The 25,026-nt window shown below is 63.3% G+C and overlaps 9 protein-coding genes across 9 annotated transcripts; 4 read left to right on the forward strand and 5 right to left on the reverse strand.

Annotated features, from left to right (window-relative positions):
• Window positions 1-347: 347 nt before the first annotated feature.
• VTJ83DRAFT_1605 (uncharacterized protein) lies at window positions 348-3,872 on the forward strand (the record flags this gene model as incomplete). Its single annotated transcript, XM_071007783.1, has 4 exons — window positions 348-546; window positions 649-1,663; window positions 1,727-2,191; window positions 2,258-3,872. 4 exons carry the CDS (start codon window positions 348-350, stop codon window positions 3,870-3,872), a joined length of 3,294 nt encoding a protein of 1,097 aa, XP_070868145.1.
• Window positions 3,873-4,502: 630 nt separating this feature from the next.
• On the forward strand, window positions 4,503-5,303 carry VTJ83DRAFT_1606 (60S ribosomal protein eL37; the record flags this gene model as incomplete). The annotated part of the gene is made up of 5 exons (XM_071007784.1): window positions 4,503-4,506; window positions 4,736-4,763; window positions 4,837-4,872; window positions 5,011-5,081; window positions 5,155-5,303. 5 exons carry the CDS (start codon window positions 4,503-4,505, stop codon window positions 5,301-5,303), a joined length of 288 nt encoding a protein of 95 aa, XP_070868146.1.
• A 615-nt stretch (window positions 5,304-5,918) lies between these two features.
• On the reverse strand, window positions 5,919-7,193 carry VTJ83DRAFT_1607 (uncharacterized protein; the record flags this gene model as incomplete). Its single annotated transcript, XM_071007785.1, has 2 exons — window positions 5,919-6,221; window positions 6,411-7,193. 2 exons carry the CDS (start codon window positions 7,191-7,193, stop codon window positions 5,919-5,921), a joined length of 1,086 nt encoding a protein of 361 aa, XP_070868147.1.
• Window positions 7,194-7,955: 762 nt separating this feature from the next.
• On the reverse strand, window positions 7,956-10,219 carry VTJ83DRAFT_1608 (uncharacterized protein; the record flags this gene model as incomplete). The annotated part of the gene is made up of 2 exons (XM_071007786.1): window positions 7,956-9,979; window positions 10,057-10,219. 2 exons carry the CDS (start codon window positions 10,217-10,219, stop codon window positions 7,956-7,958), a joined length of 2,187 nt encoding a protein of 728 aa, XP_070868148.1.
• Window positions 10,220-12,346: 2,127 nt separating this feature from the next.
• VTJ83DRAFT_1609 (uncharacterized protein) lies at window positions 12,347-13,061 on the forward strand (the record flags this gene model as incomplete). The annotated part of the gene is made up of 2 exons (XM_071007787.1): window positions 12,347-12,462; window positions 12,641-13,061. The coding sequence occupies 2 exons, from the start codon at window positions 12,347-12,349 to the stop codon at window positions 13,059-13,061; spliced, it is 537 nt and encodes a 178-aa protein (XP_070868149.1).
• A 1,016-nt stretch (window positions 13,062-14,077) lies between these two features.
• On the reverse strand, window positions 14,078-15,070 carry VTJ83DRAFT_1610 (uncharacterized protein; the record flags this gene model as incomplete). Its single annotated transcript, XM_071007789.1, has 1 exon — window positions 14,078-15,070. The coding sequence occupies one exon, from the start codon at window positions 15,068-15,070 to the stop codon at window positions 14,078-14,080; it is 993 nt and encodes a 330-aa protein (XP_070868150.1).
• A 775-nt stretch (window positions 15,071-15,845) lies between these two features.
• Window positions 15,846-19,343, reverse strand: VTJ83DRAFT_1611 (uncharacterized protein; the record flags this gene model as incomplete). Its single annotated transcript, XM_071007790.1, has 1 exon — window positions 15,846-19,343. One exon carries the CDS (start codon window positions 19,341-19,343, stop codon window positions 15,846-15,848), a length of 3,498 nt encoding a protein of 1,165 aa, XP_070868151.1.
• A 1,478-nt stretch (window positions 19,344-20,821) lies between these two features.
• Window positions 20,822-22,159, forward strand: VTJ83DRAFT_1612 (uncharacterized protein; the record flags this gene model as incomplete). Its single annotated transcript, XM_071007791.1, has 3 exons — window positions 20,822-20,955; window positions 21,016-22,050; window positions 22,126-22,159. 3 exons carry the CDS (start codon window positions 20,822-20,824, stop codon window positions 22,157-22,159), a joined length of 1,203 nt encoding a protein of 400 aa, XP_070868152.1.
• A 720-nt stretch (window positions 22,160-22,879) lies between these two features.
• VTJ83DRAFT_1613 (uncharacterized protein) lies at window positions 22,880-23,781 on the reverse strand (the record flags this gene model as incomplete). The annotated part of the gene is made up of 2 exons (XM_071007792.1): window positions 22,880-23,631; window positions 23,703-23,781. 2 exons carry the CDS (start codon window positions 23,779-23,781, stop codon window positions 22,880-22,882), a joined length of 831 nt encoding a protein of 276 aa, XP_070868153.1.
• Window positions 23,782-25,026: the final 1,245 nt, after the last annotated feature.

Below are 25,026 nucleotides of genomic sequence, written 5' to 3' on the forward strand. Positions count from 1 at the left end.
CAGCCCCCAAAGACAAGCCAAGCTAGGATGCCAAAGGTACCTGATCGGAAGATGAAGCCGGTTGAGACTTGCTGTTTGATGCTTCCATCGTGGAACCACGACCGCGGGAACAACCACCGAACTTGGAAACCGTGAAAACGGAGCGTGGTGTCAACTCCAGCTCCGGTCCCGTGCCGTGGTGGAGACTCCGCCGGACCGGTCTGCTGGAAGCGCCGCCTGCCCCAATTGACTCATGCATTGACCCCTCCTGGGGCGGCGCCGAAATTCCTGCACCAAATGAGGGACCCTCAGAAAAAGAGTCACACCCTGCCCCTCTTTGGTCCCATTGACCCCTCCAAACCACCTGGATGCTGAGTTCATTCCGGCGACTGGCTGGCCTGAGACGGGAAACGATACTTAGACGTCCTCCCACGCTCTTCATTGTGCCATCGCCTCGATTGTATTCTCTGCAACCCCCAGCAACCATGGCTCCGGACGCTCCCGCCGACGCCGCCGCCGCCGCCGCTGCGGCTCCGGCCCCCGACCCGGCCACGGCCAAGAAGAACGGTAAGGAAAAAAAAAAAAAAAAAAACAACAATAAGACATTGCGGTCCGGCCCGGTCTTTTGCCACCCACGACACTGACAGATTCGGGCCGCTCGGGTTCTAGACAAGAAGGAGAAAGCCAAAGCCGACAAGGCGGCCAAGTTTGCCGCGAAGCAGGCCAAGCTCAAGGAGCAGCAGGCCCAGCAGTCCGCTGCCACCGCCGCCGCCGCCGCCGCGCCGAAGGCGCCCAAGGCCCAGACCCCGTCCCTCCCTCCTTACCAAGACCCGACACCTGCCGGCGAGAAGAAGAAGATCCAGCCGTTTGACCACCCGCACTTCCAAGCTTACAACCCGAGCGCCGTCGAAGCGGCGTGGTACCAATGGTGGGAGAAGAGCGGCTTCTTCAAGCCGCAACCCCCGCGGACCCCCGAGACCGGCAGGTTCGTCATTCCGCTCCCGCCGCCGAACGTCACGGGCGCCCTCCACTGCGGCCACGCCCTGGCCAACTCGCTTCAGGACACCCTGATCCGCTGGCACCGCATGAGGGGATTCTCGACCCTCTGGGTCCCTGGTTGCGATCATGCCGGCATCTCGACGCAGTCCGTGGTGGAGAAGATGCTCTGGAAGAAGCAAAAGAAGACGCGCCTCGAGCTCGGCCGCGAGGAGTTCACCAAGCTCGTCTGGGAATGGAAGGGCGAATACCACGAGCGCATCAACAAGGCTCAGAGGCTCATGGGCGGGTCCATGGACTGGTCGCGTGAAGCCTTCACCATGGACGAGAACCTGACCGCCGCCACCATGGAGACCTTCTGCCGCCTCCACGATGAGGGCTACATTTACCGGTCGAGCCGTCTGGTGAACTGGTGCACCCATCTCCAGACCGCCCTCAGCTCGCTCGAGGTGGAGAACAAGGAGATCACCGGCCGCACCATGCTCGACGTCCCTGGCTACGACCGCAAGGTCGAGTTCGGCGTCCTCACCTACTTCAAGTACCCCATCGACGGGAGCGAGGAGACCATCACCGTCGCCACGACGCGTCCCGAGACCATGCTCGGCGACAGCGGCATTGCCGTGAGCCCCGGCGATGCTCGGTATACCCACCTGGTGGGCAAGTTCGCGCGCCATCCGTTTACGAACCGGTCAGTGATGCGCTCCCTCCCCCCTGCCCTTCCGCCTTCGCCCGTGTGCTAACCGCTGGCCAGCCTCCTGCCCATCGTCCAGGATGACTACGTCGACCCTGAGTTCGGTACCGGCGCCGTCAAGCTGACGCCGGCCCACGACTTCAACGATTACAAGCTCGGCGAGCGCCACAACCTTGAGTTCATCAACATCCTGAACGAGGACGGCACGCTCAACGAGAACGCCGGCCCCTTCCAGGGCCAGAAGCGGTTCCACGCGCGCTACACCGTGGTCGAGGAGCTCACCAAGCTCGGCCTCTTCGTCAAGAAGGAGCCCAACGCCATGGTCATCCCGCTCTGCGAGAAGACCAAGGACGTCATTGAGCCGTACATGACGCCTCAATGGTGGGTGCGCATGGGGGAGATGGCCGAGGCCGCCCTCAAGGTTGTCGAGGAGGGCAAGGTCAAGATCAGCCCCGAGAGCGCCAGGAAATCTTACGACAGGTGGCTGTCCAACATCAACGATTGGTGCATCTCTCGCCAGCTCTGGTAAGTAGAAGCATCCGCGCCTGTCGTGCGCCTGAGCGAGCCATGGTGAGCTGACCCGGGCTTTAGGTGGGGCCACCGGATCCCCGCGTACCGCGTCGTCTTTGAGGGAGAGGAGGGGCGCGAGACCGACAAGTCTCAGTGGGTTGTGGGCAGGACGCCGGAGGAGGCGCAGGCCAAGGCCGACGCCAAGTTTGCCGGGAAGAAGTTCCGTCTCGAGCAGGATCCCGACTGCCTCGACACGTGGTTCAGCTCGGGCCTGTGGCCCATGGCCATCCTCGGCTGGCCCAACACCGAAAACGCCGACTTTAAGCAGTTCTTCCCGACCAGCATGCTCGAGACGGGCTGGGACATTCTGTTCTTCTGGGTCGCCCGCATGATCATGCTCAGCCTCAAGCTGACGGGCGAGGTGCCCTTCACCGAGGTGTACTGCCACAGCTTGATCCGCGACTCGGAGGGCCGCAAGATGAGCAAGTCCTTGGGCAACGTCATCGACCCGCTTGACATCATCAGCGGCATCGAGCTCGAAGCGCTCCACGCCAAGCTCCTGACGGGCAACCTCAAGGAGGACGAGGTGGAGCGCGCGACCAAGTACCAGAAGACGGCGTTCCCGGGCGGCATCCCCGAGTGCGGCGCCGACGCCATGCGCTTCACGCTGCTCTCGTACACGACGGGCGGCGGCGACATCAACTTTGACATCAAGGTGATGCACGCCTACCGCCGCTTCTGCAACAAGGTCTGGCAGGCGAGCAAGTACATCCTCGGCAAGTTCGGCCAGGACTTTGTTCCGCCCGAGCAGATCAACACGGCGGCGCTGTCGGTGCCCGAGCGTTGGATCCTGCACAGGATGAACGCGGCCGTCAAGGGCGTCAACGAGGCGCTCGAGGCGCGCCAGTTCTCGACCGCCACCAAGGTCGCCTATCAGTTCTTTTACGACGAGCTGTGCGACGTCTTCATCGAGAACAGCAAGGGTCTCTTGAGCGACGGCACGCCCGAGGAGCAGGCCAGCGTCCAGGAGACGCTGTGGTGGTGCCTGGACACCGCCCTGCGTCTCCTGCACCCCTTCCTGCCCTTCATCACCGAGGAGCTGTGGCAGCGTGTGCCGCACCACGTTGGCACCAGGCCGGAAACCATCATGCTGGCCCCCTACCCGGAGCCCGACGGCAGGCTGGAGTTCCCCACCGAGGCGGCGGATTACGAGCTCGGCTTGCAGTGCGCCGGCGGCCTCCGCTCCCTGGCGGCCGATTACAACATCCGCGCCGACGGCAAGGCCTTCATCAAGGTCTCGACGCCTGCTGCCCTGGAAAAGGTCTCGGCGCAGCTGCAGGCCATCAAGACGCTGTCGGGCAAGGGCGTTGCCGAGCTGAGCTTGCTCGGTCCGGACGCCGACGAGGCCTCGACGCCCAAGGGTTGCGCCGTGTACGTCGTGTCGGCGGACGTGGCCGTCCTCCTGCAGGTCAGCACGCAGATCAAGGACATTGACGCCGAGATCAAGAAGATCAACGGCAAGCTGCAGAAGACCAACGTTGCCATCCAGAAGCAGCAGGAGCTGATGGGCCGGGAGGGCTTCGAGAAGGCGAGCGACGTGGTGGTGACGGCAGAGAAGAAGAAGCTGGCGGACGCCCTGGCTGCCAAGGAGAACTACGAGAGGACGCTGGCTGAGTTTAGCAAGCTGAAGCTGTGAAGGAAGGTGCGGAAGAAAAAGTAAAATTTGTAGCGTGCATCTATAGTATGTTAGAGATTCTGTCCTGAACAAGGCTTGGTCCCTTGATGCTGCGGTGTCTTCGTGCTGGAGCAAGCTAGCTATAAGGTGAATGTTGGAAGTACGATTCATAGGACCATAAAAAAACCTCACATGAAGAGAAACTAAAAAAGAAAAAGAACCGCCTGCATTTGTCCAGTCTTCCTGGGCCCGGTGTCATGCCCATTAGGGATGGCGACGAGAGATAAAGCGGGCGCTTGTACATACTGCACAGTAGCAAGTCCAACGGACCCGCTTTCGCTGGAGATGTTGCGAGTGGGGCCGGGCAGTTTGGCGCCAGGTCTGATTTGGCTGGTGGGGCAGCCACATTGAGGCTGAAATTGTGGCTCCCGGCCCGCAGCCCTAACCAAGGAAATCCGCTTGGCCACACATTCCCCCCCCCCCAAAATTTCGCGATCCTTGGACCCGCGAAGCGACAACCTCAACACCACAACGATCCGCCTGTCGACGACGACGCAGGTATGCTTGAACCTCCCCCCCTCTCCCAAAGATTCTTGTCCGAGGATTCTCGATTGTGATGCTGATTATTTTGCGAGTAGAGACACCGCCAAAATGAGTACGTGAACTTCCCTCTTGCCTTCCCCGTTGCAAACCCGAGACGATGCCCTCGACGAAATATCCGTTCTGTTCGACGTCGATCGACCACGAGATTGCCCGACGACCTTTTCTGCGACTTCTTTTCCGGCCGGTTGCTTTCTCCGTGGCGATTGGATTTCTCTCGGGGACATTGTCATGGATGATGACGCATTTGAAGTTGGGACCTGGTGACTGACACCCGGCTGCAGCGAAGGGTACCTCCAGCTTCGGCAAGCGGTACGTTCTTGTGTTCCCCATGGAGAAGAAGAGATGTTTCGATTGCAAGCCTAGGTTCTGACTCTGTTTCTAGCCACACCAAGACCCACGGTCTCTGCCGGCGTTGCGGGTAAGTCGAGCCAACCTCTTTTTTGCCCAAGCCGAGGGTCGCCAGCGACGCTCTGCCCGCTCGTTGGGCGAGGAGGCGGCACGAACACCACCGGCGCGATGCGAGAACCGGGACATTGACACGAACTGCTTCTTCCAGCCGCCGCGCCTTCCACAACCAGAAGAAGACCTGCGCCTCGTGCGGCTACCCTGCCGCTAAGACCCGCAAGTGTACGTTTTGATGGCCGAGCACACCCGCCGACGAGGTTCTGTTGGCTCGCCCGCTGACACGGAATCCACACAGACAACTGGTCCGAGAAGGCGAAGCGCAGAAAGGTGACGGGCACCGGCCGCGTCCGCTACCTCAGCACCGTCGCGAGGAGGTTCAAGAACGGCTTCCGGACCGGCACTCCCAAGGGCGCCCAGGGCCCCACCGCGGCCGCTTCTTCATAAATACCTGACATCCGGGGGACCGGGCGAAACGTGAAGGGTGTGGCAACATGGGCGTAGACGGATAGGAACGGGTCGTTTTTCTCTTGCTGGCGGGCGCGGCGTGAGCGGGTGTCACACGGGGAACTGGGAACAACACCAACACTCTCTGAGGAGGGAGGGATTATTCGTCACCAATCTCCTCGCAACTCTTTCCCGCTGCTGCAAGGCTGCTATCACCAATGGCATGATTTTCGCGCGGGGAGACTCGGTTCAACGGTCTAGGCATTCAGCAACGGTCATGAAAAGGCGTAGCGTTTGGGACCAAATCATCACACTGTTTCTTTCTGGGCACGTCTTGTGTGTATGTTGTTGTTGGAGCGGCAGGGGAGGTGGAGGAAGGGGGGGGGGGGGGGGGGAAGGGAAGCGAAGGAACACCCAGAGCTACGAACCAATTCAGGCCACACCCGACGCGACCGGACAGGCGCCAGCATGGCAGCGCGCGGAGCTGAACTGAGAGGCGACGGCAAAAGAACCTTGAGCTCCGTTGGGGGGACGCCCTGCCCGGCACGCCGCAGCATCTAGATGGACCCTCTGTCAAGACTACCCGCCATGATATCGCTATGCCATTCTTTCACTTCACTGCCCGCGCTCAAACACTTTGACCCCGCCGTCTCCTCCCACATAGTACAACCACTCGTGACTGTCCCCGTGCGCCGCCGCCGTTGCCCTGATCCCGGCCGTCGTAGGGCGGGCCGTGATCCTGATGACACCGCTCACGTCCCGCGCCGCGCCGGTGTCGAGCGGGCGCAGGCTGAGCAAAAGATCTGCGTCGTGCGTGAGGGAGAGGGCAAACCAGGCGTGCTGTCGTTCGAGGGGGGTTTCCTGAGCGTGGATGAGGGGCGAATCGGAGGCGAGGGTGAGGATGACGGCGTGCGTAGCCTGGGCCTGGGTTAGCGTTCGATGGTCTTTTCTGCGCAGGAAGTTTAAACGCCCACGAGAGCAGAGCTGAGCGAGGATGACATGAAAGAAACAGGGAGAGCCGAGCCCCGGCAACACCGGTGGGGAGGAGGAGAGGGGGGGGGGGGGGGGGGGGGGCCGCGTCAGGGAAAGGGAAAGAGACATGATTACCTCTCTGAGATCCATCAGCGCATCCTTCATGGCCACGGCCAACGGCCCCTCCCCTGCGGCCGCGTGAGGCCTCGGCGTCGACGCCGCCAGGACAAGGTCCAACCCGTCCACGATCAACACCACCCTCTTCCCCCTCGCGCTCCTCCTCCTTGTCCTCCTCTTTTCCGAGCTCCTGTCCGCCGCCTCGGCCTGGCCAGCCCGACCTTCCCTCGCCTGCCCGTTCCTCAGCTGCTCCGCCGCGTCCAGCACCGCCTTGGAGAGAGCCCCCGGCTCGGGGCTGGCCAGCGGCCTCCTCCACGCCGGCCGCCCGGGCCCTTGCCCTTGCCCTAGCGCAGGCGACGGCGACGGCGACGAGCCGCCAAACAACCCGCCGCACAGCCCGTCCACGAAGGCGAACCTGCCCCGCCGCGCGGCGGCCTCGAGGTCGACCCCGAGCCGCGCCAGGCCCTCGCGCCAGAAGGCCAGGTCGCGGAGGAAGCTTACGAGGAGAACCGCCGCCTCGTCCTCTTCCCCATCTTCCCCCTCTTCCCCCTCTTCCCCCTCTTCCTCTTCCTCCTCCTCTTCCTCCTTCCTGGCCGCCGGGTTGGATGCTGCTGCCCCGAAGCCTATCCCAGTCCCTGCTCCTCCCGACGGCCGCAGCAGGGCCTGGATGTAGCGCAGGACGAGCCAGTTGGCGCTCGTGCCGAGGACGCTGGTCAGCAGGACGAGGGAGCCGGCGGCGTTGGGGGCGGCGGCGGCGGCGAGGTAGGGTTCGAGGAGGGGGGGGATGGAGCGAGAGGCCATGACGGGAGGGTTCTTTTTTATTTTAGGGTACGGACCTCGAGGGCGTATGGGTCGTTTTGAGTCAAGCGGCGCTGCGGTGAGGTAGGGTGCTCAAAGGACGACGAAGCGTTCCAGCCATGCTCCTGACTCCATCCGCTGCTTCCCAAGCTCGATGAGATTGCGTTTGTTTACTTTTTACGTCTTTTTTACGCTCGTGTTACACTGGACTCGGCGTGAGATGGAGTGGGTGGGGCAGCTCGGCGGGCGAAAAAAGCGATGGAGAGAGGGGCAAACCGCAAGCGGCCAGACCAGACCAGACCGTGCGAGGGATGCCCTTGTTCATACGGTGTCGCTCTGCGTCAAAAAGCAATGGCTATTAGTTAGTGTATTGTAGTTGCGTGAACGATGACGGGGTTTAAGAACCACGAGGATTTGTTTCACTTGGAAGAAGGATGGGATGGATGGCGAGATAGACGGGTACGTGTACACAGTAGGGAGGGACTGTTGCTTCTTATTGTTGCAGAATCAAATCCATCCTTCATGCTCCAGTGCTGTGCTCATAACCAAAACCACCCCCCCATCATGCATGCATCAAGCAGGTTTCTCATCGCAGACATGACGACTCCTGACCAACGCCATCATGATCGTTCGACATGAGGACAAGAAAAAACAAACAACCAACCAACCAACCAAAAAAAAAAAAAAAAAAAACCAACGTATGCTCGTTATCCCCAAAAAAAGAAAAAAAAAAGGAAACGAAAAAAAAAAAAAAAAAACCACCAATCAGAACCGCTCCATAAAGTTCTTCCTCACCGTCCACATGCGCAAACGCTTTCCGAAAATGTACATGGGAATCGTAAACAGCAAAAGGATCAGCTGGATGATGCCGATCCAGATGTAGACCATCTTGGGCCCGTCGTCCGAGAGCCAGCCCGTGACGAAGAGGCTGAAGACGAGGCCGTGCAGGATGTTTTTGCTAAAGTTGAGCGTCACGAGCGCCTCGCCGGCGTACTGGCGGTAGCTGTCGACGCAAAAGGTGATGCTCGTGGTCGAGCCCATGGTGCAGCCGAACGAGATGATGCCGAAAAAGGCCGTGGGCACCATCCAGTGGTTCCCGACCTCGGCGGACCAGCCGAAGCCCATGAGGCCGAGCACGGTGGTGAGGGCGATGGGCGCGGCCATGACGAGGCGGTACTCGGGCTCGTAGAGGCCGCCGTTGCGCCGGGCCATGGCCTGCACGATCACGTCCGACACGCGGCCGGCCACGGCGGACCCCAGGATGCCGCCGACAAAGGGCGAGATGTACACGAGGCCCGTCTGGAGGGCGTTGAAGTTGTAGGCGCCCTCGCGGTAGATGACGGCCATGGACTCCGAGATGACGATGAGCCAGCCGACGGAGCACGAGTAGACGACGGAGGACCAGAGGACGGCCGGGTAGCTGAGGAGGATGAGCGGGCGGACCAGGACCTTGTGCCACTTGTCCTTGTTGAGGCGGCCGTTGTAGGGCCTGAGGGACTGCGCAAACGAGCGGGGCGGTCCGGTGCGCAGCGCGTGGGTGTACGTCATGGGGATGTGGCTTGAGGCATGGCTGCGGATGGACTGGGCTTCGGCGTCGGCGTTGTCGCGGTGGCGGCCGTGGGACGCGGGGTGCTTGGCGGGATGCGATGCCTGGGCGTGAGCCGTCTCCGCGGGGGCGGAGGGTGCCTCGGGCGCGGTTTCGCCCTCTCCCTGGGCCGACACGCTGGCGGACGAGCCGCTGGACGTGGACAGGTCCTTTTCCTTGTCGTCAATGATCTCGACAAACCCGACGCGCGACGTCTTTGGGGTGGCCTCCGTGATCGCCGGGGCCGTGACCGTCGGGGCCGCGGTCGTCGGGGCGTCCGTGAAAACGCCCTCGGGCTGCTGCTGCTGCTGCTGCTGCTGCTGCGGTTGGTGGTGATGATGAGACAAGGCGCTCAGCACCGGGATCTTGCCCGACGACAGCCGGCGGAGGATGCTGGGCCGCGACTTCTTGGCCGCGCGAGGGACCGGGGCGCGGTCCCAGAAGGTCTCGGGCACGAAGAGGAACAGGAGGACGCCGCAAAAGGCGACGACGAAGGCGAGGATCCAAAACACCCAGCGCCATCCCATGTTTTGGATGACGACGGCGCTCACGAGAGGCACGAGGTTCTTGCCGCCCAGCAGGAGGAGGGTGTAGATGCCGATGCGGAAGGCCCGCTCGTGCAGGAAGAAGATCTCGGCGATGGTGGCCGAGGGAAGGCATTCGACGGGGCTGACGGCGAAGCCCTGGAGGATGCGAGCGGCCACGAGGGAGCCGAAGCTGGGGGAGGCGGCGCACCAGATGGAGGTGGCGATGAAGAGGACGGCGCCGAAGAGGTAGACGGGCCGCTTGCCCCACAGGATGGCGGTCGGGGAGAAGACGACGGAGCCGAGGCCCATGCCCATCATGTACAGGCCCGTCGTCAGCGAGACGTCGTGGACGTCGACGCCGTACTCGAGCGCCACGTCGGTAAAGCCGGCGGCCAGGATGGGCGTGGTGCCGCCGCCGACCATGCAGTAGAGGCCCAGGGACAGCAGGGCCAGGTCCCGGCGCCAGGAGGGCCAGTTGAGCGGGTCGTTGGCCGAATCCTCGGGCTGGGGATCCAAAATGATCTTGCCGTCGGCCGTCCGCTTCTTGGGCGGCTCGGGAGGCGGCTCGTGCCGCGGCGTCAGGACGCCCGTCGCGATGGACGAGCGAGACGTCCTCGCCGGCGCATTGTTCAGCCCCAGCGGTTCATTGCGATCCGCTGCCAGCAGCAACACGGAGCCTGCGCCGGGGGGTTGGTTGGTTAGCACAGCGGATTCGGATTCGGCATGGGGAAAAAAAGAAACGAGAGAAACCCACCTGGGACCTCGATGGTTTCGGGATCCTCGAGGATGCCGAGGCTCCACTTGTGACGTTTCTGCCCGTCGTTGCCAGAGCCGGAGTCGGGCGTGGCGCTGCCATCGCTGGGCGGGTTACGCCGAAGGAGAGAGGACCAAAACCGTTGGGGCTTTGGCGAGGCCATACCGTCGCCGATGGTCGACGGCGCTTAGGGGGAGGTCGGAGCGGGACGAGGGCGGAAGAGAGGAGAGAAGGTGTTGGGATGTGTTGAGATGGTGGAAGGAAGAGAGAGAGAGAGAGAGAGGGAGGGATCACGGAATAGGAATCGGAATATATAACGACAAGGCGGCGAGGGCGCCGGCACCAACACGGGCGTGGGGCTAGCCGGTTCCCCTCGCCAAGCAGGAGTCAAGACGCACCCCAAGAGGAGGGCGACCAGGTCATGAGAACAAGGACAGGGTCCAGCAAGCGCACCTGGTCGGGAGGCTTGGGGCAGGGCACGGAAAGCGGTGGTGGTGGTGGTGGTGGTGGTGGTGGTGGTGGTAGTGGTGGACGAGGGGGTGGGATGGAAAACCCGAGAATGCGCATCGATTTCCAGCGCGTTCTTGCTGCGCGATGTCAACAAGCCAAGGGAAGTCTGTGTGTGCAGGGGGAGGGGGGACAAAGCGGGTTTCGTTGGATCACATTGTTACCCCCCTGGTTTCTTCTTGTCCCCTTCGGAAACCATTTCCTATACCGTGGGCTTCGCTGGAGCACCGGGTCGAGCTGGCTAGGATGTTCCCGTTTGAAGCCTCGACGGGGAGATTACTCCTCGCCACTCGGTGGTGCGTTCAACGGAACACGGAAACATGGATCGAACATGGAAAACCGGAGGCCTTTGTTTGGTGGTGCGTCTCCCCCCAACCACGACCGACGGAGGTCGGGGGTGTGCTGCACAGCTGCTGCAGACAGCGTATGACGCGCCCCGCCGAGATGCATTCGGATCCACCGTTGCTGATGATCCGGGAGGAGTCGAGCCATTTCCACCGCGTCCGCCGGCGAGCATCAAGTCACGAACTAGTACCGTATGGAGTAGTTCCATACGCAGTACAACCAGCCGTACCCACGCGCCACCCGTGAAGCCTGGAAACCCGGGGCAGACACCAGGACTCCAGACACGCCAACAACCAAACCCACGCGGGGCTCTGTTTGTGGCGGCACCCATGGATGCGGGCGGATCTGGGCGGCATGCCTCCCCGCCTTCTCGCTTGCGCGCGCGCGCGCCGCATCCGTTTGGGCAGTCGATCGTCGCCTTTCGTATGCGCGCTTGCCGGGGGGTGGGGGGCGCTGAAATGGGGCCAATGCAGGATGACGCACTCGGGACGCTCACATGCCCGCAGCGCCGTAGCTAAGTGACATGGGAATTGTCAGAGGCGCCGCCAACAAAGCCAAGGTTGACGGCTCAGCGCGATCCAACAAAGATGCCTAATTCGGCCATGCACAGATCAGCGCAGATGCCGTTGCGAGGCCAAGAGGGATGAGAGCCCGTCATCATCCAACCGGTTTCACCGCTCATCTGACCGACCAACCCAAGAAACCGACCAGACGACTTGGGATGGAGCTGAAGTTGGGGGAGGGGAAAGGGGGAGGGGGGGGGGTTGGTGGTGGAGGGTCAATGCATCTTTGGTGGATGGAGTAACTACTGTGTAGGTACGTACTGTTACCTAAGGCTGGATGGCCTGGGGATGCATCTGGGGCAGCGTTTTCTCAGGCGAGCGGGACAAGTCGCCGCTGTTTGGCTGGGGGCCAGAAACGCCAAGACGATTCCCCCGGCGCCGCGCATTTCCAGGGATTAGCGTCTGTGTGGGGTCTGCCAGGGAAACCTACCTGAGGTACCTACCACGGGACGTACCACGGGACGTACCACGGGACGTACCACGGGACGTACCACGGTGGCCAGGTCGTGAGGCTGGTAACGATAGCTCGTATGATACCGTAACGCTCTCGGAGGGCACGTGTCGTGTTGGGACTCCACAGTACGTATAACGGATTACACAGTAGGCTACCTGGTACCCGACATCTCGCGACCGCAGACTTCCAAGTCCCTAGCCAGCCAGGTTTCCCAGGTTCCCTTCTACATACTCCAAACATCCCCCCCCCCCCCCCCCCATCCAGCCAAGATTTGCTTCAAACGGTGGAAACCAACCAACTCAACTTCGACAAAAAAAATAAAACAACCCCCATCCATGGTGGGAGGCGGACGAAACTGAGTGGACTCGCCCGAACCAAACTGCCGAGTCCTCCTCATCTTCCTCTTGGAGATTCCACCGCCATGCATGTCCTCCGATCCCTGGCCGTCCGGCGCCTGCGCCTGCGACCACCGCCATGGTCGGCTCGCCATTTCTCAGCTTCAACCCATACACAAATCCGAAACCAGATATACGATGCGTAAGTTTCCCCCTCGCTGTAATACCTCCAGAATCCACCTCCCCCGCACGATGGATGCAACATGCCCATCCCCTACCCCGGTAGATTGGCCTGCACGCGCAGTCGGGTAGCAACCGTCTCTCTCTGACCGCTTGGGAACCCCCATCCTCTTGTTCGTTTTCCCTCCACCCCCACGCAGAGTCCGCAACCCCGACCAGTTCCACACCTACCAGCTCCTCTCGTCGTCTTCGCGCACGCCCCTCGTCACGCTGTGGACCACGTCGTGGTGCCCGACCTGCCGCGTGGTCGAGCCGCTGCTGCGCGACCTCGTCCGCTCGGGCGTCGGCGAGGACGAGGGCGGCGTCGCCTACTGCACCGTCGAGTACGACGCTCCCGACGTCATGGCGGCCGGCCTGGGCCAGACCTACATGATCACCTCGGTGCCGACCCTGCTGAGCTTCGACGCCGGCGAGGCCCAGGTGCTGACCAAGGTGGTGGACGGCAAGCAGCTCGCCGACGCGAGGTTCTTGGAGGCCTGGATCCGCGCCGAGGCGCGGCGAAGGGGACAGCGCGGCGCCGGAGGGGGGAGCCTCTTGGAAAACTTGTTTGGCAGAAAGTGAGGCCCAGAGAGGTCTTGCTACCCTTGAGGCCGCTTCCGACACGGAGCGCTGCTCAAGGCGGAGGGGTGGTGATGGAAAGGACACGCAGGCGCCCCCGAGCTAGGATAGGATAGCACAGGACAGGATAGCATAGCATAGGGACCTAGAGGACCTTACAGAGCACCACCACGCCGCGATACCGCCGACGTAAGGGAGCCGGCTCGTTGCCGCCATCATGAAGAAGAGGGCCGGCGTGCCCGCATGGGCCGTGCGGCCGGCAACGGGACGCCAAAACGCCACAAGCGTCCCGCAGGACCTGTCCCTGCAGCACCTGGGCTGCCTTGTTGGGGACAGAGACTGCATTCCGCTGCATCAATACCCCCGGCCAGCAGGCAGACCTTTTTCGTCCTACCCCTTCTCCGGAAACCTGGCCATCGGAGGTGCGTTTGCATGGGGCGCTGGTGCCGACACGGTCCCCCCCGATCTTGGGGATGATCCGACCCGAGATCGTCGTGGTTGCACGGATCCGTCCGGCTCTGGTGACAACCTCAAAGCCCCTCAAGTCACGAGCTGACACATGTAGCCCTGCGTTCCACGAGGCTTCTTCCTGCGCGCGATGGCGGCGTCCCGCGGCCCTGTCCGTGAGCCGCCATGGGGCCAACAAGTCCATTTGCGTAACCCTCCCTCTCCCCTCCCTCCCATGACATTGCCCTCTCTATCGTTGACCGAGCCTCCTTTCGGTATGGCATGACATCACAAACAAAACGCCCAACGCCGATCTCCATCCATCCTCCCATCCGGCCCAGCTGCCGTCCAGCCCTGGAGCCTGGAGCCTCCATTCCAACTCTCCATAGGCCCGGTAGGTAGTAGGTAGGATACATACGAAAACACCAAACACGCAAAAAAAAAAAAAAAAAAAAAAAAAATCAAGCGAGAGCGAAACCGAACAGCGCAACCCCCTCACCCCCCCCCCCCCCCAACACACACACCACCACCACCATCTCCACCATCACGACAACGCATCGTGCCGTTTCTTGTTACCCCTTCAGATCCAGCACCTCCCTCAACACCGCTTCCGACGCTCTGTACCACCTCCCCCTGGCCTCCAGCTCGTCCTCCCCCCCGCCCGCCTGCGCGCCCTCCTTGCGACGCTTCGCCTCCCTCGCCGCCGCGGTGCTGTGCGCCCGCTTCTTCTCGAGCGCCGCCACCTCGGCCTTGGCCCGCTCCAGCTCCTTCTTCTTGCTCGGCACCTGCCTCTCGAGCGCCTCCAGCCGCCGCTCCAGCGCCGCCAGCTCCGCCCTCCGCTCCCCGACCAGCTCCCGCGTCTTGCCCAGCGGCAGGGCCATGTCCCCTTTTTTCCCGCCGCCGCCGCCGCCGCCGCCGCCGCTCGGCCCCGCCAGCCCGAGCGCCTCCATCCGCTCCCTCTGCCTCTCCCGCAGCCCCGCCACCTCCCGCTCCAGCCTCTCCACCTCCCCCGGCAGGCCCTCCAGCTCCGCCAGCCGCTCCCGCACCCGGCCGTACCGCCCCGCGACGTCCCGCCCCCGCCCCTCGAGCTCGCGGATCAGCCCCTCCACCTCGCCCTTCCTCCGCTGCAGCGCCCGCTTCGCCGCCGCGTTGCTGCCCTCGAGCTCGGCGATCTCGTGCGCCGCCACGATGAGCGGCGGGTCCCCGACGATGGCCCGGATGAACTTCTCCTTGGTCACCTGCTCGACGTACGAGAAGCGCAGCTTGGCGAACAGCTCGCGGTAGTGCTCCAGGTCGGCGTCGAGCGACGACGGCGTCGGCCCCGCGTCGAGCGACGACGCCGACACGTCCGACGTGCGCGCCGGCGGCGGCGCCGCCGCGTCGCCGCCGTCGCTGCCGCCGTGGAGCTTGCGGCTCGCGACGGCCGACGTGATGGGCTCGCTGAGCTTGAGGACCGTGTAGCCGTCCGCCGAGGACGTGGTCCGGAGCTCGCGCAGGACGGAGGCCACGCGGGCCGGGTCGGGAACGCCCGCGTTGGTGGGGGACGAGACGGATGGCGACGCCATGGCGGTGCGCGTCTTCGGCCAGGAAAGAAAAAAAAAAAGAGAACCTTTGGAAAAGCGCCGTGTTGAGGATTCCGAATAAGCGCTTGTCTCCAAGGGTCAGCACGGTGCCGTGTGGTCGTGGGCTGAGCGCGCGGTTGCGCTTGGTTGTCCGTCGAGACGCGATCTTGTTTTGTTGATGGGATTGCCCAAAACGGACATGACACCACCTCACAAGCGAATCCACGGCACGGCATCAACCCTAACCCTGGTCAGATCCCTCCAACACACACCACCTCCCTCCTGGGCCCTTCGCCCCCCTCCCCCCCCCTCGTGTGGTGTCGGAAGAGCCAAGGCATCTGGGTTGAAATGGATTGTAGAGTATCGGTCCTATGGACCGCGGATATAGCTGGTTATATCATTTACATATTCCGCCGTTTCCATCATCGCATTCCATGGAACCTCTCAGGAAACGAACCCCGCCTCCCGGCACGCACAACCGGCACCATGCCTTGTTTCCCATCTCCCTGCTCCCTAGATATTCCTACAGAAAGCCATTGCACCAAGGTACACCGAGCCTGAACCCCCTCCGCCTTGCCTTGGATGAATACCCGTTCCCGATCCCAACCCAGGGCGCCAACGCACGAAGCCCCGACGCCATCCCTCCGTCACGAACCGGACCGGTGACTCCTGATGGAAAACAAGGAAAAAAAAAAAAAAAAAAAAAAGAAAAAGGCCCATCATGAAGAGAAAACGCGTGTGGAGCAAAACAAGACAAGCGTCGAACCCACCCATTCTCTCAGTGAAGCCCCTCGACGGCTCCGTACGGCAGGTCCCCCGCGAACCCGGCCCCGTACCTCACCGTGATCTCCTCGCCGTCCGCCACATCCCTCAGCATCACCAGCATCTGCCTCCACCGCCCCGAGATTTTCATGACCCGGAACTCGGCCGACGGGTTCGTCCCGCAATGCCGGACCTTGCGCACCCAGTTCCCCATCCGCCGCGGGTAAATCTCGGCGACGGGCAGCGCGTCCGCCCCGCCGCCCAGGTCCGGGCGGCGAAGCGGCAGCGTCCAGTCCCCCGGCCGGGATCCGGGCGGGACAAGCTCGCCCGCGAGCTCGCCGAGGATCTGGTGCTTGTAATGCGTGCCGAGGGAGCGGATGCCGGGGCCCTTGGACATGTCGTCCGAAACCCGCGGCACCTGGGGCGTCCTGAGGTCGATGCAGCGGCACGACTTGCGCGGGCAGAAGCTGCACTGCACGTCGCCCGGGCGCGCGGCGCTGGGGTCGGACGGCCACGCCCAGCCCCATCCCGCCGGGCGCGGCCAGGCGGCGGCCTCGGCGGGGCCGGGATCCCAGACGTTGGACCTGGCGAGGCGAAACGGCTCGAGGAGCGGCGCGAGCTGGTCGGGGCGGAGCCGCGTGGTCGGGGCGGACTCGAAGACGAACTCGGGCAGCTCGAGGCAGCGCCAGATGGAGCGCTGGAGCGTCTCGCCCGCGTCGCAGAGCTTGGCCGCCAAGGGGTCGTCGTCGAGGGCGGCGTGGAAGCACGCCACCTCCTCTCGGAACACGGCCAGGTTGAGCCAGTCGATGCCGGGCGGGATGAGGCACAGCAGGCCATCGCGGCCCTGGCAGAGGGCGGCCCAGGTCTTGCCCTCTCGCAGGTAGTCGTCGAGCTTCGGGAGGCCCGCCTCGGCCCACCCGAGCGACTGCAGCATGGTGCCTTTGAAGTTCTGCGACGCCAAGCTCCCGGACCGGGCCGTGGCGGCCTCGATGCATTTGGACAGCTCCATCTTGAAGAGCCGCAGCAGGAACAGGTGCAGCTCGGGGTGGTCCTTTTCCGTCTCGGTCAGGGCCCGGACCAGGCCGAAGCCGCCCACGGCGATGGCGGCCGCCCGCGCGTACCGACGCCACTCCCGGACGAGATGCGCGAGGCGCTCAAACGCCGGCTTGCCTCGGATCTTGGCCGCCGCTAGGGTGCCAAGCTTCGAGGCCCCGCGGCTTTGAAAAAGCGTCGACAGGCGTGCCAGGGGGGCATTCGCCGATGCCGCGGCCTGAGGGCCAGGGGCTGGCCTTGGAAACGGGACCGGAGCCGAGGCACCCGAAGGGACGGAAGCCCCGGCGGCGTAGGGGCTGGCGGCGACAGGGCTCGCGGCAGCGACGGGCGCTCCGTCGAGCTCGGGAGCCACGGGACGCTCTGGCTTGGGCCTCTTGCTCGGGCGGGGATCGGGCATCCGGTCCTCCTCCCGTTCGGGGTTGATCATCCTCGCCGTCTTCCGCAGCGGGGCCGGCGGGTGCGGCAGCGCAGCCTGCGCCGCCGCCCTCTGCAAAACCGCAAAGGGGTCTGACGCAGCGTCGTCGCCGGTCAGAGGCGGGCGGGGTGTCCCGGCGGGCGGGACCGTCGTGAGGCTCCCCTGCGAGGCGTCCGCCGCCGGGCCGCTTGCGGTTCCCGTGGGCGCAAGGCGAGGGGATGTGCTCTCGATCTTCGCGGGCAGATCCGGCCCGGATATTCCTTTGGCGGGAAGGCCCCGGGGGATCGAAACGTCCCGAGGGCCGCTGCAAGGTGACGGTTGCGACGCTTCTGACGGCGCCGCCTGCGAGGAGGAGGATGCGCCTTGCAAGGCAGGGGGAGAGCGCGGCGAGCCCTGCTCCTGGCCGCGGGAGCTCGCAGGGGTCAGCTGCAGGCGCGGTGCAGCCGAGGCGGCATCCTCTGGCGATGGGGATCCGGACCGCGCGGGCTCGTGCGGCAGCTTGGGGGCATCCTGGGCGGCAGGCGCCGGCGCGCGTCTTCCTCCCGACGTGTCAGGGGTCCGGGGCATCGGCTGCGGCGGCGGCGTCTCGTAAATGCGAAAGTCATCGGCGGACATGGCAAACTTGTCCGGGCAGTTCTTGTCGCAGAAGCGATAGTCCGGAGGCATGTCCGGCGACGACTCGTACTCGAGGTTGATGGCGATGGCGTAGTTGGGCCCCAGGTTGAGGACCTGGTGGTAGGTTCCGGGCTCCGTGACCACGGCCTGGCCCGGCACGCAGTAATCCAGCGTGTACCCGATGCCCCATTCGTCCAGCTTGGCCGGGGGGATGTGGCGGCTGAGGTGCCGCACGGCCTGCGAGCAACGACGCATCTCGGGGTACTCGCGGGCCATGCGTTCCTCCAGCTTCTTGGAGAAGGCAGGCTTGACGAAGCACCAGAACTTGTGCTGGCCGGAGCGCAGGAGGTTCTCGGACCGCACGTGGGCGTCTTCGCGGTGCATGGTGGTGAGGGTCTTGCCGGCCAGGTTGAAGTAGACGTACTGGGTGTTGATGCCCTCCAGGACGGTGCGGCCGCGGCGGCGGAGCTTCTCGCCGGGCGACAGCTCAACGTCGTCGAATAGGGGGTTGCCGATGATGTAGGGGCGGTTTCCCTTGGGCGGGTCCGCGGCCGACGAGTTCCAGAGATGCCGTTGCTCGTCCAGGGACCAGCGGGTCTTGGCGGACACGGGCAGCGGGAGCCGCGGCGGCGAGAACTTGCATCTCTTGCCCGTGTCGACCTTGACAAGGCCCGCGGGGTCGACCCTGTAGCAGAAGGACGTGGCGTGGTCTCGTGTTGGACGGTCCACGTTGGACACGTTGAGGGGCGGGAGGTTTCTGACTTGGAGCTTGATGTAGCCCAGCTCGCGGACGACGGGATGGCTCGAGTACAGCTCGAAGAGCTCCTCGTTGAGGATGTGAATGTCCTGGTAGGTGCAGTCGAAGAGAGGCGATGCCTTTTCGACGGGGATGGGCGGTGCGTATGCGGACCCGTCCGACAGGATGATGTGCGAGCCGGGGTGAGCGGCGGCCCATGGGGCGGCTGGGACGGCCGGGAAACGAGGCGGCAGCGGTGCGACGCCGTCGTGCCCGGAGCGGCTGGAGGTCCGCTCGGCCAAGGCTCCGGAATGGCATCGGACCCCGGATTGAGCTCGTTCGGAGCCTTCCGCGAAGCCCATGGCGTTCATGGCGGGCGCAGACGACGGCTGCGATGGCGGCGCCGTGGGAGCGGCGGTCGAGAGCGGACGAGGGATGCTGGGACCGGCGCGCATGGGCGACGGGGAGGTGGAGGGAGGGGCCGCGGTGGTCAGCCTCTTGATGTCATTGAGGGTGCTGGACACCTGGTCGAGGCGGCCCAGGAGATGCTGCAAGAGATCGCGGCCGGCCTTTGTCTTGGGAGGCTGCACCCTGCGACCCGAGACGAGGCCGTGCTCGAGGTAGGCCCGGAGCGCATCGCTGATTTCGCTGACCTCGCCGCCAATGGAGTCGACCTTGGGCTGGAGGACATCCATCTTCAGCGGCCGCTGGTGCTGCTGGGCGAGCCGCGAAAAGCCAAGCCGCCCACGCCGAAGGTCCGAAGCAAGCTGGTCCAAACGGTCAACTGGGACTGAGGTGGAGGTTCCAGGTTGGAGGGGGGGGAGAAAGAGACCGAGGGAGGTTCCAGGTTGGAACTGCGGCTCAACGTGACCCTGACCTGAATGACACGACCTGGACCGGCGACCAGCAATCAATGACCAGTGATCGGTGACCGGTGACGGAATGATGGGGGACGGTGGGGGGCGGCGGCCGGGGGGATTGTGAGATGCAGGTCCAGTCCAGTCCAGTCCAGTGCCGGCTCCAACGGGTTCCAGTTTGGGGGGGGGGGAGCCAATGGCAGCTCAACGGGGGGAGGCTGGAGTTGGGCCGGATGCGTCCAGGGATCCCCGATCTCCAAGGCCAAGCTCCCGCCAAAACGACATGGCCTTTCCGAAAGGGGAATGTGGGGCACGCTGACCCCGAAGGCTCGCCCGGGCCCAGCTGGAATCCCGTCTGGAATCCCGTGGCCGGCACCAAGAACCCAACGGCACGGCGACAAAGCTCCCAAGGTTGGACAATTGAAGAAGCATAAAGTGCACTGCCCAGGACTGGAAGCTGCCTGTGAAACCGCTGGGCGCCATGAACGCTCAGGTCCCTGGGTTCTCGACGCCGGCTCTGTGTTCAGCAACGCTGCATGGCTTACAGCCTTGTTTGAGCCGAGCTGAGCCGAGCCGCGGAGCCGTGCCATTGACAAGGGCCAATTCAGACCCTCTGAGAGCCCTCATCGATAGTACGATACACAATACACAGCAACTAGGTACCTAGGTGGTTTTGGAACAAGCCCATGATGTTTCATAACCACGATAGGTGGCATCCATCGTCTTCCCTACCGAGAAGCGAAGGGCAGGAAAACCAAAAAGTCCTTAGCGCGGAAACAATGAACGCTAGAGCTACGGGCCTGGGTCCCTCCCCCACGGGCACTTTGTCCTGCTGTTGGCCACACACTTGGACGGTACGGGGTATGCTTCAGGTACATACCTACCTACCCCGGTGGGGGGAGCATGCGATGACGACAAACGGCGGCGTTGGCTTGCAGGTCACGGCCACGGCCCAGCACGGATGCAAGCAATCCTTCCAAAAAGCCGCCTGGGCTCGGACCGCTTTGCAGGCAACGGATGGTGTCCAAGTAGAAGCCAAGGTAACTTACCTTGTAGGACCCGGTCTCTTGTCAATCTTCACTTCTGCGTTCCACGCCGACAATGCGAGTGGTCTTCGTTAGTAGTTACTGCGTACTAGAGTTGGAGCGCGCATTGTGACGTCGAGACCCACACTTCGCGCTTGCTAGGGCGCCAATCGATAAGCGGATAAGCGCGCCATCAACTTTGGCCCCAAGCCATCCTCAGCACCACGCCCGCACCTCGACCTTCTGCCTTGGTCCCAGCGTTGTCCCTCTCGCCTCGCAGCGGTCGCCTCCATGGACAACCCAGCATCCCGCTCCAACGACATGATGCTCACCGACGACGTCGTCGCCGAGATCCTCGCCAAGGAAGCCCGCGAGGCCTCGGCGAAATACTCGACCCTGGGCCTCGAAGCCTTCACCTCCAAGGAGTAGGTGGCCCAGCCACGCCGCGTGCTCGATTCCCGCTGCTAACGCGAGCCGTTTGCCAGGCCATCCAGCAAAGCCAAGCCCAACACCCGGTTCCTCGGCAACATCATCAAGCGAGCAACGAGCCACAACGCCTGGCTCCGCGAAAAGGAGGCCGCCGAGGCCCAGGCCCGCTTGGACAGCCTGACCCAGGCCGCCGAGAAGAGGCACCGGAGGCTGAACCCTACAGCTTCCGACATCAGACGACGCCAGCTGGGCGCCATATCCTCCATCCTCCAGGATCGGAAGCGGGACGGCGGCGACCGCAAGGAACCGGCCCCGCCCCAGGGGAAAGACCACCCCGAGGGGCGGACGCGAGATCGAGACGACAGGCGCGGCAAGGCCGACGCCGCCGGGGAAAAGCGGTCGGAGCGCCGATCGTCCAAGCGGCACGACGACGGCTCGAGCCCGGAACAACGGCACGGCAGCGACCGTCATGGCCGGCGCCGCCACGACAGGTCGCGGTCCCCGCGCCACGGCGCGCGTCGCCACCGCGATAGGTCGCCGCTGAGCAGCGACGAGAGCGACGCCTCGGCCCGGCGATCCCGCCGTTCCAAATCCTCACGCCGGACGTCCCCCAAGCCCGACAAGGACGAGGCCCGCGACCTCATCGACAGCCGGTCGCTCTCCAAGCGCAAGAACCGCGGCCGCCTCTTGTCCGAGGAGGAGGAGGAGGAGGACGACTGCGCCTCCGCCCGCCAAGCAGACGAATCCGACTCGGACCCCCTCGAGGAGCTCATCGGTCCGGCTCCTCCTCCTCCCAAGCCTGCCATTCAGATACGCGGCAGAGGCGCTCGTCGCGACGGCAGCGGCAGTAATAGCGGCAGCGGCGGTGCGGAGCGGGAAGCACCCCTCAACAGCGACAACGACAACGACAACGACAACGGCTGGGACGAAGCCGTGGAAGCGTACCGCGACCGGCAAAAGTGGAAGCAGCAGGGCGCAGAGCGGCTCCGCGCGGCGGGCTTCACGGACCAGCAGATACAGAGGTGGGAGAAGGGCGGGGAGATGGGCATTGAGGACGTCCGGTGGACCAAGGCTGGCGAGCAGCGAGAGTGGTAAGCCCGCCTATCCAACCCCCTCCGGAGCACGGCTCGCGTCTGTGGCGGGCTTGCTGACGCGGCAGAAAACAGGGACCGGGGAAAGGAGATGGACCTGGACGAATAGCCACGGGGTTGGACGAAATCAGGTACGATCTTGAGGGAAGAGGCTCCGGCACGCAAGCAGTCGGCAAAGCGGGTGGTTGCATTCTCTGGCGTTGGGGGTTGCATAGGGTTATTGGCGGCACAGGGAACGGCATGCACGTGGTGGTATATCGGTGTTTGGCATATCGGCGATGTTGGGGGGGAACCAGGTCGTTGGGTGCAGTTATATGGCGTTGGCATTTGGCGGCATGACAACGGACAACGATCGGTTTCTGCCAGCAACTGCACAGGGCTGGTTTCTTTTTTTTTTCTTTTTTTTTCAAAAAAAAAAAAAAAAGAAATTGTTCGTATGCTGCTTCTATTGGAACATCATGACCCAGCCTGGATGATGGGGTTTCCCACAAGACATGTACAAAGTCCTACACAACCAAGAGCCGCTCCCTTATACGAGGCTCGTGCCTCTCTGCTTCAGCCACTTCCATGCCAGGGCCACCAAGCTTTGCAGCCCTCCTGCCGTCCCAGGTTTTGGTCACAAGTCCCCAATCCCTCAAAACAAAACCAAAAAAACAAAGGCCCCGGTTCCCCTCCTCCAGGTGTTCCATAATACAGCATTCCGCTCGCGCGTCACTCATCCAAGCCCCAGCCTCTTGTTGCATGACCTGCCACGTACGAGAAAATATTTCCCTTTGCAAAGCACAAGCACAAGCGCACCACACAGGCTTGATGCCACGCGCGCACATGACTATGACTCGTCCCACGAGACCCTCTTGCCCTCCTTTGTCTTGAGCTTGCCCTCTCTTTGCGGCGGCGGCGACGGCGCCTCCTCCGCCTTCTCCGCCGGTGCGGCCGTCAGGTCCACCAGCACGTCGGCCTCGGACTCGTCGTTGGTGGCCCACATGCGCTCGATGCACAGCTCGAACGGGCCCGGTATCCTGTCCGTCAGCCCGATGCCGACCGACTTGACCTTGGCCCTCAGCAGCTCCGTCTGGGGCTCGACGACGACGCCGTAGTTGGTGCGCACAAAGTCGTTCCACTTGATGAGCACCGTCTCCCAGCGCCCGGGGCGCTTGACGAAGAGCCGGTGCTGGTGCAGGTCCGTCGGCACCACCGACTCGGTCAGCACGTTGACAAAGTAGCTGCGGCCGTCGGAGCGCACGCGCAGCGCCAGGTAGGCGTAGGGGTCGATGTTGTGGAGGCTGCGCCCAAAGATGGTCGGCGGCCGGTCCTTGGTCCGGAACGCCGCGTAGCCCGTCCGCTTCACGTCCGGCCGGTCCTTGGGGAGCTTGGTCGAGATGGCGCCGTAGAAGCGCGCGTACCCCGCCGGCCCGCCGGCGCCGGCGCCGGCTTCGCTCTTCACCCATTCCAGGCGGGCGCTCGAGAAGCCGCCGATTTCCTGGTCCGACATGAGCTTGCAGTCGCCGATGGACTCGGGCGCGTGGAAGTTGTGGATCTCGTAGGGGGTTTTGGCGCCCTTGATGCCCTCGAGGCTGAAGACTGGTGGTGCGGGCCACGGGCGTCAGCGCACGGCCGCCGCGGGCGAAGCGATTCCTCGAGGAGAAACGTACCGATGTGGGAAAGCCTCTTGAACTCGTCGAGGCTCCGGCCGATGAAGCCCTTGTAGAGCAGCGATCTTGTCGCCTGCATGGTGGGCAAGAGATGGGAGAGACGGCGAGTTGGAGGCCGAGGGGAGGGGGGGGGGGAGGCGGGAAAGATGCTTCGGGAGCTACCGGGTGGGTGGTCGGATCGAAGGCAGGAGTGCCGAGCGGGTGAGGCCTCTAATCATATTCTCGGAGCTGCCGGCATCGTCTGCTTGCGCCTGGAGCTGGAACGTTGGGTTCTCGCTGCTGCGGCACGATCCCTCGCCGGTGATGGCCGCTCTGGATGGGTTTTGCTGGATCCGGACGTCATTCCTTGGCGCTCCACACCATGGTGTGAGCCCAGAGCCTGTGTGGGCGGGGTGGGGCCCTCCATGGTCACGTGACTGTCTACTACGCAGTAATACACAGTAGGTACACCACAGCAAGACAACGAGCGTCAGAACCTGCCAGCAGGAAAAGAAGAAGAAAAAGAAGCACATTCCCACACAAGGAGTCTTTTTTCCTTGCAAACAGATGCCAATGGAGACTTGCTGGTGATTTGAAAAAGCCAAGCCAAGCTCATGCATGGTCGAAGCTGACCTCCCGTCACCCTGCTTTCGTTGCCCTGCTTTCGTTGTTGCTTCCCTTCCGCTCATTGCGTCGGGCAATGTCCCAGAGAACAAGAGGAATTTTGGCAAAGCTGCTGCAAGCCATCTATAGACATTGATGAGATCAACTCAAAAATCTCCCTTGAGCCACGGGCAGTTCTGGGACCTGAGAGGTCCGGCCGTGACCTCTTGAGCGGCAGCGACTTGGAGTGCCTGCACCCATCCAGGTTGCCATGTTCTGACAACGGCGGCGGTGAACGGCCTGATAGAACCTGACGTCGACTTTCTCCGAATCCAACCCGTGACATCATGGGTGAAAAGAAAGAAAGGCGTGTTGAATTAGAGCAACATTCCACCGTCATTGCGCCCTCCTTCCTGCCTGTCGATGGTGAGTCTAGGTGGGCTGGCGAGCATGTTGTCCAGACAAGACGCTCGTTCCACATCGATTGCATGCTCCTCCAGCCGTCAACATGGCAGAAAATGGCTTCAGAGAAACCGTCAGCTCGCTTTGTTTGCTGCTTTCTTCTGCAGCCTGCCCTCTATGGGCAGCCCCAGTCTGTGCGTCTTGCTGTTGTGAACGTCGCGTGTCAACAATCGCCCCCCCTTGATGCCAAGACAAGGAGTAAACAATGACCCCTACTATACATCGCTAACTACCCCTGAACACATCCTAGATTCACGTTATACCTTATACTCGTTTGCTC

This window comes from Remersonia thermophila, chromosome 2 (genome assembly GCF_042764415.1).
Source record: "Remersonia thermophila strain ATCC 22073 chromosome 2, whole genome shotgun sequence".
NCBI classification, from domain to species: domain Eukaryota; kingdom Fungi; phylum Ascomycota; class Sordariomycetes; order Sordariales; family Chaetomiaceae; genus Remersonia; species Remersonia thermophila.